The sequence below is a fragment of the Cynoglossus semilaevis genome, chromosome 2 (assembly GCF_000523025.1).
Source record: "Cynoglossus semilaevis isolate Cse_v1.0 chromosome 2, Cse_v1.0, whole genome shotgun sequence".
Classification (NCBI taxonomy): domain Eukaryota; kingdom Metazoa; phylum Chordata; class Actinopteri; order Pleuronectiformes; family Cynoglossidae; genus Cynoglossus; species Cynoglossus semilaevis.
In genome coordinates this window covers 1307349-1319557 of record NC_024308.1, presented here as the reverse complement: position 1 = coordinate 1319557, position 12209 = coordinate 1307349, and the positions used below count along the sequence as shown (strand labels likewise).

Below are 12209 nucleotides of genomic sequence, written 5' to 3'. Positions count from 1 at the left end.
TTCTCAGCCTCGACACCAATGGGCTGCAGCCTCAGTGAGACTGGACTGGAGTTCATACGTGCTGTTAGTAGATTATATGTAGATTATAAAAGGAACAAGATGGAAACGTGAATTATTTATCAACCACATTTGGGCTGAAAATACTGACTCCATCCTGACTCCTAATCCTGTCTTTTTAATTATACATATCATCATTCATCATCAGTCACAGCAGCGCTCTTATTAATTAACCTGCACCGTGTAACCTATGACATTCTGAAGGCATTTGTGATATTTTTGGAGGTTTCAGAAATTTTTTTACTGTGAAGCAGAGAAAATAGGAAATAAAAGACGACGCACACGGAGTGAGATGGAGGGATAAATAATTGTACTGCTTCTTAATGCCTGAAGGCTGGAGTGGTTCTCATCTGAGGAAGCAACGAAGAATATAATACCACTGTGCCGGTTAAGACAAATATATATGTATATATATATATATATATATATATACAGTTAGTCCTTGTTGTTTGTGCAGCCAGTTGGTTTGGTAACAGTTGTAATTTGAGCAAAATTATGATGATATCAGGACAAATCATCGTCAGACTGGTTTGAGAATGAACCACATGAAGTCCTGTGTCTGTGATGGTTTATAAAAACTAAACTCCTGACAGCAGAGATTACAGAATCAGAGAGAACAGCATGATGTTGTTTTCTGATTTTTACTGAGGTAATGCTGGACATGGAGATTAGAAAATGTTGAACTATTTTATTTTAATCCATGATGGACAAATTTACCAAATGTGTGTGTGTGTGTGTGTGTGTGTAGCCCGGTAGGAATCCTCCTACTTTGTAGCACGTCAGCACTGGGGGAGGCACCAAAGAGCTGACTTAGAGGGAGTAGTTGAACATCAGAGGAGAGGAGCGCACTGTAAGAGCAGAATGAAGCCGGAGGAGAGTCCAAATATTTAACAGACCGCGAGACAGAGAGAAGAAGAAGAGGGAGAGGGAGGGGAGCGGTGACAGGGTGAGACACACGCAGGACACAGACGTGGTCTCAGGGATGAAGACTTAAATTCGGATCCGATTGCACGTGAAAGAGGAGTGGAACTGTGTTGTTAAAAAAAAGAACCCACGGGGGGCGGGGGGACAAAGTGAGACTGACGAATCTGCAAAAGTGCGGCGCGTGTGGCGCGAAGAAAAGCTGAATGATCGAGGGGAGTGGAATTCAGCACCAGTGGGGTGGACAGCTCCCGCAGCCTGGCCGAAGGTAAATGACTCGAACCGAGCGGCGAGAGAAGAAGAAGAAGAAGAAGAAAGACTGAAGAAAGACTGTGAGAGGAGGAGGAGGAGGAGGAGGAGGAAGACCAGGATCCACAGAGGAACACCGTCCGTCCGCTGAGGTTCACCGCTCAATCTGCGCTCAATATGTACCAGGGGCATTTACAGGTAACAAGGCGGAGTCTGTGTCTGTGTCCATGTACCATTGAGTGTACCACACTGTTGTCATGGGATTGGTGTAAACATTTATGCCCGGGGTTATTAATGTGCACAAATACACAGTTAGTGAAGGCCAAACATTTGAAGCTGTGGTTTAAGAGAAACTGTTTCTAAATAAACAGACAGAAAAACAGGAGTAAACCGGTTGAATTAACGTAGTTCATCAACTCAGTGTTTGTTTTTTTACATTTTTAAAAACGAACGGTAAAAAAGAAGAAGCGGTGAGGGGACGATTGAATGCCCCCCCCTACAGCTCCCCCTCCCGCCTGCACGTGCAGTTGCATGTCAGATGTAAACACGACCAAATCGGCTTCGAGCAAAACATTGAAACAAATCACCACTCACTTCTCATGCATGCTTATTTACGCGTGATGACATGCAATCTGACGTCACTTGTCCTGCAGGACTCCAGAAGATTGACGTAAAAACGACGCACATTCATGAACCTCATCAGACGCATGACAAATGTAAAACCTAAAAGTTTCAACAGTTAAAAAAAAAAAATCAGTGATGAAACTGGTGAAGTTTCAAAATGCGATAACTTTTTTATATCAATCATTTTTTTCAATAACTATTGGAGCCTAATCAGGACAAACTGTAAAATATAAATATCATTCTCAAACCTGGGAAATGTACAGCAATAAAAATGTCACACATATATTAACAATACGGACCAGGAGACATGTTTGAAAACATTTCCCTCTTTAAATTTTAAAATTATGATTTGCGATCCTCAAACACTAAGTTAATAATATTAGTCTGACAGTCGTGCGTACATTAACGGTAGAATTCTCTAATTAGGGTCAAGGCTAAAAAACAACAAACAACAAACACAGTTACAGGACACCGTTGCTCTTATAAACAAATATAAAAATAAAAAGAGAAAATGCAAAGAAAAGAACAAATTAAACTTTAAAACCACCATTAAACTTCCTGTTGGTCACAATTCAATAAAATCATCAGAGAAAATGCAAAGAAAAGAACAAATTAAACTTTAAAACCACCATTAAACTTCCTGTTGGTCACAATTCAATAAAATCATCTCTGTGTCACCATGCTGTGTTAGCGCCGTATATTTGAGATACTTGGTCTGAAGATGTACTCACTCACGATGAGTATTTGTACTCACTAAGTACACAACAACTGAGTATCTCATTGGCTGGTAGTTGGTAGTTGAAGTACTGTAGATACTGCAGCACCTGTAGACGTCTGAACGACAGCATTTAACATCTGATGACGTTTTACTCCAGCATCAGTATGAAAAGCATGAACAGGTGAATGTGGACTGTGGTATAACTGTGGTATAACTGTGTTATAACTGTGGTATAACTGTGTTATTCAGTGTCTGAACATGTGATGTCATGGGCTGGTGTTAAACATTCATTCATACAGTGGAATCAATCACATCAAATGAGTTCAATAAGGTCTGAGTCCTGTTTCACTCAGTGATGTTTTGGTCATGTGACTGCTCCAGTTCCAGTTCCAGTTCCAGTTCGTCTCCTCATCACATCCATGCATGTCATCTGACTGGGTCCTGTTTGTTTTGACCAATGGGAGCTCTCCTAGAGTCGTGTGTTTTTGTGCAGTTCTTCACCTTTCTGTCGTGCAGTACGGGAGTGTTTTCTGTGTTTTGGCGGGAATTGTTTTCAGAAGAAGGAATGATGAAAAAAAACAAAAACCTCTGCTGTGATTAGGCTGGTAGTTAAAGGCTGGGTGTGTTTTACTGACTGTCACTGACACTGATCGAGTGTCAAGTACCAGCGCAGCAGATTTCATTATTGCTCAGGACTGGATTTAGTTTGGAACGCACAACATGTTGTGAGGCTTCAAACACGAGAATCGACGTACGATTTGAACGTACTTAGATTCCTGAATAATTCCTGAAGTCGCTTCAGTTTTTACATGAACTCGTGTTGTCGCAGTAAAAGCCGTGACGTCAGACGTTGATATGTGATGAGTGCGTTCTCGTAAAGCCTTTCTTCCTTCATAGATTTATAGTCAGTGCCTTTTGTCGAATCACATGTGCAGCTGCTCAGAACGCTCCTGTCTGTGGGAACAAGATAAGGTTTGGATCAGGACATGTGACTTCACCTGACGCAGCTTCATGGACTCTTCTGAAGTCAGCTGTAGAATCTGTCGTGTTCGGCTGAATGCATTTCTTGATTTTTTTTTGTAGTAAAGGTTTCCAGTTCTGTTTGGGTAAAACACAGCATCTGTTTGGCAGAAAATCTATCCAGAACTCAGAGGTTCAATTTATCTGCTAATATCCCTCATCTTTTACTGCAAACACTTTGAAATGAAAGCATCGTCAGCATCTCGCAGCACTTGTGCATGAAACCCACGGCGTGTTGTTCCATTTTAGCGGGTCGGGGATCACTTTACTGTATCAAATGTTGGGAGCGATCGGTGCAGCCACGTAGCTGCCGTGCTGAGGTGTGGATGTCAGCAGCGTTAGTGTTTTTGTGAAGGTGCAGCCATAGATACTGGGAGTCCAGCTGATTCAGCAGAGCTGCAGCTCCTCATTAGACCAGCAGGAAATATTGCTCCAGTGAGTACGTCCGTGCACACACACACACACACACACAAAACACACACGTAAAGAGTGTCTTTCTGATGGTGTGAATGCCTCCACTACAGTGGTCTCCTCTTTGACAGTGAAGTTGATCATGAACACACACACTCTGAGAGCAGGAGCCGCTCCAAGGCCGTCATATATTTTGCTCCAACATGATTACATCATTTGATTACCGCGTCTCTCACGTCTCCCAGGAGAGAGAACGATCTTGGACGAACGCTATCACTGATCAAATGAAGATCGAGTCTCAGCCAATCGTGGCCCGTTTCATTCAGCCGCTGATGTGTTTGTGCGTCTGGGTTCACAGAGTAAAGGATTATTTGTGTATAATTCAACATGCTGCGAAGGTAAATAGGCCACTGGCATAATAATAAAAATGCTGAGCTGTTTAGATTTTATTTTCTTTATTTGCTTCATTTATTTTTTCACTTCTCTCTCCCTCAGGCTAATTTGGGAATGTGTGGCTATCTGGGTCATGTTTCATCTGCAGGTAAAGCAGAATCACCCACTATTCTCAGGGGAAGAATTGTTTTTATAATATTATATTTTAGTGTAGTTTATTATTGTATTTAGATGACACAAAAAAAGCCATAAAAAGTCACTGAGCAGTTTGTCTGTTCAGTAGATTGAGATTTGAACTTGTTTTTTATTATGTCAAATATGGAAATTATTAGTTGTAAATTGAAACAAAAAGACTTTTTTTTAAAAAAAACAACAACTTTGTAATGTCGTGTGCCGTTGTCTAAGGTCAGTTTGTGTCCCAGTTCAGAGAGATCGCCCCCTAGGGAAAGTTTGTGTTTTCTCCCATATTTCCATGCAATGAAGGAGAACAAGTTGAGGTCAAGTTGAAAAACCTCTAAGTTGAGCCTCGGCATGAATGTGTGTGGATCCTCGTTGACTATTATTATCTTCACGATGTGTCACACACAGTGGAAGAAACAACACACACACACACACACACACACACACAAACAGAGTAATGGATGATTAAACCCGGAGGAGAACAGTGATCCATCATTCTGGAACCGACTGCCATAAAACACAGTGAAAACAGAGTCGAGCCGTCAGTCAGGGCCGGAGCCACGAACGCCACGAACGCCACGAACGCCACGCTGACACACACACACACAACATTCATCAGCGCCGCACAGTCAGTCAAGGATGTTCAAGTCACCGCAGCGTCGGCCCTGTCTTGATGAAGACATTTCCCCCTGGACGGGGCAAAAAGGTGGCGGACACTTTATTTTCCGCTCTCCTCTGCTTCAGTGAAGCACGACTTGATGAAGATTTAATGGACGGACTATTTCAGGAGCAGAGATAATGAGTAAAAATCAGGTGGTATCTGCCCGGGACAGGCAGCTAGGGCTCTAAAACCAGACAGGGGGTGGGGGGACGTGGGGGGGAAGGGCAGCTTCAAAGAGTGTGAAGTCATTGGAAATGATTAAAAACATGGACAGGTTTCCATGTTACGGTGGCTCTGAGTGAAGAGAGCGACTGTTGTTAGGAACTATTGGATCAGCTCAGATAAGAGTTTAAATATCGTCATGTCATGTTCAAGAAATCAATTCCAAACACAGCAGAGTCACAGCTGTAAGGAGATTTAAACAACGAGCAGAGGCGCTGCAAGGCATTCTGGGCCGTGTGGAAGTATAAGACCTACGTATGTGTTCATAGAATTATTCTGATATTTTAAGATTATTTTCAAAGGTCCATGGACTCGACCTGAAAACAGTCCAGGATGTATCGATCTGACACACACACACACACACACACACACACACACACACACTCACACCAAAACATTCTTATGGACTTTTGGAACAGGTTTTGGACGTTGAGTTCAGGGACAGATGTTAAAGAAACTGCAAACGTAACAGTTGCTCATCATTGGTCGAAAACACAGTCCATATATATATACATATATATATATGGACTGCAGGCTGTGATTAATTATCTGCTATTCTGTGATGAATTGGATTCATCCAATGGTTGGACTGTTCTGTTCTAGTACTGTAGTAGTACTGTAGTAGTACTGTAGTAGTACTGTAGTGTTTTCCTCTGCTGTGTTCGAGGTAATAATGAAAATCATTGTCAAACTGTGTTTCCAACACACGTAGTTAAAAGCTAATGTAAATTCACAGACATAATCTCACGTGTCTACACCTACACCTACACCCTGTGTCTCCTACACCTACACCCTGTGTCTCCGTTCACCTACACCCTGTGTCTCCGTTCACCTACACCTACACCCTGTGTCTCCGTTCTCCTACACCTACACCCTGTGTCTCCGTTCTCCTACACCTACAGCTGTGAGACTGAGAGGAGGTTCAACAGAAATCACTGATTTTCTCCTTTAAGTATCGAGGACTGGACGGAGGAAACGGGGAGGTTTTAAAAGTCACAAAGTAGAAAAACTGCAGACGAGGACCGATGGTTGGAGGAGAAGCAGCAGTTTAGTCTGGACTGCAGCTCCACGTTATATAACCACGGAGGAAAAAGTCGGTGTTTTAAAAATATTTCACCTCTTTCTGTCATACATGTCTGAAATTATGAGCAACTCTTCGACTCAGACAGAAAGAACTACTGATGTGACTGTAACAGGATTATAATCTGAGACTGGTCATAATCTCTCTCTGTGTCTACAGTGGTTTGATGTAGAGGGTCAACAGGACGTACACGTTCCATGTACTTGAAGTATTTGATAAATGATGAAATGATTTTTCACTGGTCCATAACTGTGGTTAGACGTAGAAGAAGTAACGTTTCAGATGAAATGAAATCCTGCATTTGAATTTGAAATGCAGATATAATCACAGGATCACAACTACGTGCTAACCTCTGTGTGTTGTGTTTTTTTCTCTATGGACATGGACCAGGTACTAGGTACTAGGTACTAGGTACTTCAGAGTACTCTGAAGTATTACAAAACTCTGACATTGATAGGAAGAGTAACTGGAGATTCTTATCTGACGGTAGTTTTGATTTACAGTCACCACGTGTTGGACCATCACAGTATTTCCTTAATGTTGATATTCCTGGTTCTGCTAAATGCTTGACCCCCCCCCCCTCCCCCATTATTGATTATTACAGTCTGAATCAATGGTATGGATTGATCATTATCAGTTTCACGGTAAAAAGGCTGCGTTTCTTCAGCTGCACGTTTGTTTTTGATCCATTTAAACCTGAGACATCAACGTGAAAAAGACAGAAGAAGAAGAAGAAGAAGAAATCATTATTTTGTCTGGATGGATGACAGATGGATGGACTGATGGATGGACTGATGGATGGATGGATGGATGGTTGATGGATGGATGTCAGCTGCTGCTAACACTCCTATAACCCCGTCCGTGTTTTTTATTCCGGCCAACCTTCACAGGAGGCCAAACACAGTTTTCTTTATTTTCATGCACCTTTTAGACACATTTTAAAAATATTGGCCAATTTTAAAAATGAAACTGCTCCACAGAGACAAATCACAAGTCGCTGAAGGAGAAAATGTCACACTCACCCTCTCTAATAGGCTGCATTTGTCTGAAAGGACACAGTGATGAAGGACCAGAGCCTGTGAAGGACCAGGCCTCTGCGCTGCCTATTTAGAGTTTGTTGAAATAAATATAGAAACAACACCACAGTGGAGAACGACCAAACATGAGGTGAATCATCCACAGTCGTCGTCAACTGTGTCGGAGCTCAGGTCGTTACCTCAGTAGAAAAGACGCCAGTGCAGCAGGAGACCAGCTCAGCTCATACCTAACGTCTGATGAAGGTGCAGCGGTGCAGAGGTTGAAGTCCTCAGTGGACAGACCAGGATCTCACTGTTTGTCAGAACGTCGTTTTCCCAGAAACTAGTTTTCATTTAGTTCCTCCTTCCAGTCGAGGAGTTCATTATTTTAGTTGTTAGTTGTTGAACCGAACTGAGTTCCTGTGTCTGACTGAGTCTGTTGGAAATGTTTAATAATTACTTGTTTTGAGAAAAATATCTTTTGTGAAGAACTTAATTTTACTTTTTGCTGTCAACTGACTCCAAAAACACTGGGAATTGAACATCGGCCTCAAAGTTGTAATCGCTGCATCTCTAATTATGAGTCTGGAACTTAATCTCACGACGGGGCTCCTGATGTATGTCAACACGCCAACTCCACATCGCCACCATGTGGCAGATATTGTCAAACCAGCGCAGTACGATCCCTGAGAATCCCAGCTGCGGCAGCTTCACCTCTGTTAGCAGATTTCCTGCGGTTGACTTGTGTTAACGCAGGAGTCTTGACTGCCTCGTGTGGAGAGTCCCCTGAGCTACTGTACAAAGCTGCTTCAAAAGTAGGACAAGCCCCAATGTCTTTGTTACAGAGCGCAGAGGGCCGTGCAGAAGAATGGGCCGGCCGATCCGTCTTTTCTCCCTCTTATATCCACCCCATTCATAACATTCAATTTCCATCTGGGAATTAATTTGCTCCAGAAACCTGGTGTCTCAGCGCTGGAGTGGAGAGAGCGCGTGTTCCGTTCTCTGGGGAGAAACGAGCCGTCGTGGATGAGAGCCGCTGATAAACAAATACACACTCCAGTGTGTGTGTGTCAGATACAACGCTGAGCTGCACCTCAGGTTTGACACCACCTGTCTGACCCCCCCACTGACCCCTCCCCCCCCATACACACACACACACTCCATAGTTAAACTACACAGATGTTACATTTTAGGCTAAAGAAAAAAAAAACTCATTTTCTGTTGTCACGTCAAATGTCTTTGTTGAAATATAATTTGGTTTAACGACGCTGAGGATCAGTGGTTCACGATGACAGCACGAGCCCCAGCGTGTCGGCCGAACTTGTCACTGGGGTCGTGACCTTGTCAAACAGCAGCTCGTTAGTGTAGAAAAGCTGAGGTTGGTGATTCCTTCACAGCTGCACGGTGGTTGAGCCGCCTGCTTTAAAGGAAACTTCAGGATGTTTTTTTTTTTTTCACGTCAGGGCTGTGGGAGGTTCGTATACAGATTGTATTACATGCAGGTGACTGCACCGTGAACGTTGTCGTGTACAGTTCATCGTGTAGCTGTATTTACATTTAATGTTCAGTCTGAACCTCTTGGTCTACAGACACGTTTCCAGTCTAACTCTAGGACGAACTGAACTTCTCAAAAGTAAAAAAAAAACACCTTCTCATTTCCTTTCTAAATATATAATATATGTGTGTAATTATATGAACAGCACGAGCGTGGCCTTTAGGGACTTTGGCCGAGGAGAGAGCGGACTGTTTCCCTCTGGCTGACTGTTATAAACAGCCTGCTGTTGAAGGAGATCTCTGGACAATTCCAACATATAGCTCTGCTGTTAGCGGTGCCATAAATAGGAGGTCATGTGATCTCACACAGCTGGCGTTTGGAGCTACAAAACAAAACAACATGTGACCGGTCATGTGACGTTTACTGGGGGCAAATTCTGCTTCATTTATGCAAATTAATAAGGTCTCTTTTGTCTGAATGTTCATTTTGAGCAGCAACCCCACGTCTTTACCTTTAAATGGTAAAAACCACCGCCGTAAAACTCTCTCCCAGAGTCGAGGTCTGAGAACAGCTTCACGTAACCACGTAACGTAACAGCTGTTTCTGTTGACGCATGTGTAATGTCCGTTGTGCACATGCTCAGTAATGTAACGTATGTTATTCTGATAGGTATGGTCAACTGTCAGGACGCCGGACAACTGTGTATGTTTTGAGCCAAACCCAAAAACAAGAAGAAGTGTGAGAATAACACAGAGCCAGGTATAGAGTTTTTTTCGCAGTAGTCAGTAGTTAAGTACTACAGGTAGGACTAGTACTATGGGTGGAGCTCCCGTATTCAGGGAGGGGCTAAAATAAGCCCCCGTTTTGTGGCATTGCAAAGCAGGTGAAACCAGAATGGCTCATTTTGAGACAAATCCTAGGAATTTGGCAGATTATCAAATATATACTAGTAACAGGTAAATATTATAACAAGCTTATTACACATGAACATGTGTGATACAGCCACACATTCACAAACCTGTAGTTACAGACCAACGGACTAGTAGTTAAAAACCCTGGAGGCAGAAACAGAAATGACACTTTTACACATTTCAATCTCACATAAAAAAAAAACAACCTGCACCTAATAATGCTGAAGCTAAAGGAATATTATTACAAAAACAACCTGCACCTAATAATACTGAAGCTAAAGGAATATTATATAAAAAAACACTTCTTTTTACCAATTACAGATGTGATTTCCAGTGGAGGTTGTTTTGTTGACACCCATGAAACCCTGCTCTCTCTCTCTCTCTCTCTCTCTCTCTCTCTCTCTCTCTGTGGAGACCATTCCTCTCCTCCCGCCTCCAGACGTGAGGCTGTACCGTAACATCTTTCTTCTCAGCCTCAGCTCAACACAATATCTCTCCTCCCGCGAGCTACCGATCTTGTCAGATAATTGGAGCTGAGAGCTCGGCATAAACCGCAGCCTGCATTTTATAACATCAATTAGTGTGTCTTCACAAATACCAATTACATTCTTCACAAACCTGTAGTTAAAACCCAGCTCTGCCTCAACCAACACGGAGGAAGGAAGAAAAAAGAAAAATCCAACATCAAGTTCAAATCGTGAAAAAAAAAAATTGAATCAATTCACTTAAAAACATATTTCATGAATAGAAATCTTTGATGTTATTTTTAGACACAGAGTCGAGGGTGTGGCGTGAAGGATAATAACGCTGTGTGTTTAAAAAAAATGTAGCTAATGGAGATTTTTAGAGCGAGCGAAAAAGGACGAAAGTGGAATTGGATTAGAGCTGAATTCGTGTATGGATTTGCGGTTCTTTTTCTACGGCTCAGCTGAGCAGCTCAGGCAGACGCCGTGATCAAACTGCACTTCCCTCCAATTCTCACCCAAGGATATCTAATAAACATCCACATCCTCCGTGTCTGTGCGAACCACTTCGGTTTTCTGTGGATTTGGAGGCGTGAACTGCTCTGCTTTCCTCTAAATACCTATGAGATGTGTCGTTACTGAATTCCCCGGCAGAAGCAGAGACCGGGAGGCTGCGAGGGACGGTGAGCAGAGCTGGCTGTGCAGATGGGAAGTACACAAAGTTCAAGGGTACAGCAGCTGAGCTGCAGCGAGGCAGCACTGATTCATCACCTGCAGCACCCCCACAGGCTGAAACCTGACTCCTGCCTGGACGTATGTGCAGAGCTGGGAGTTTACAGCATGTGTTTCTTCAAACCACACGTGAAGTACCTGCACGTCTGATTGGCCCTGAGCCGCGCGGCGCGACCACACCAGTGTAGATAATGAGTCACGGCTCAGACATGTGAATAATATTTCTATTCATGACATCGGCTGCGGTAGTTTACCACAGGGGAGGTCAAAGGTCGTGCTCTCTTGAGTTCCCGCAAACATGCACGGAATAAATAATAATCCTGCCTGTCGTGAGTAAGAGACGGTTCAGAGAGAACGAGTTCAGATGAGGCTGCAGGCCTCAGGGTCCGAGCTACAGAACATCTCAAATAATGATGTAAAAATATATATCCAGAACAAGCTCTCAAATAATGATGTAAAAATATATATATATATACATCTCTGGAATCCTTGAACACAGTTGAGCTGATTTGACTGTTAGGAAATATTCCAACCAACAACAACAACTTAATCACGAGCCTCTGGTTGAACTGACAAGTAACTGATTTAAATAATTAAACCTGCGACGAACTTGAAAAGTATTTGGATAAAGGATAAAGTTTTACTGCACAAAAAAATCAAATACCAAATAAAACATAGTTAAAAAACCTTTAATGGGTCAAATGGGTCAAATTTCACATTATTTCTATGGGATTTAGGAAAAACCAATGTTATTTTTTTTCTTCAGCAGCACAAGACAAGTTTCAGCCGGAAACTTTAAATTAACATCAAATAAAACTTTGTTCCTGATACAAGATTAGCTGGAAAAAAAAAAAAACTTTCATTAACCATAACTTGAAAGTTGGCCTCAGTTTCGCCCTGATGCATTTAGAGATCAAACTTTACTGATTATCACTGCATTTTATATGAAATTCCAACAGTGAGTTGACGCTGGTGGTATTTTATTTTGCAGTTTAGGATTTAGTTTCAGTCCTTGACTCTGCAGTAGAAGAAGCAAATGTCAAAGAACCAGGAC

The 12209-nt window shown here is 42.4% G+C and overlaps 1 protein-coding gene across 1 annotated transcript in view; it reads left to right on the top strand.

Moving 5' to 3' along the window:
* The first annotated feature begins 784 nt into the window (after positions 1 to 784).
* pex5la (peroxisomal biogenesis factor 5-like a) overlaps positions 785 to 12209 on the top strand; it is a 48255-nt gene continuing 36830 nt past the window's right edge. Inside the window, 1 exon segment of the mRNA XM_025053444.1 lies at positions 785 to 1425. Within this exon segment, the coding sequence (XP_024909212.1) occupies positions 1405 to 1425 (21 nt within the window). The 5' untranslated portion in view covers positions 785 to 1404.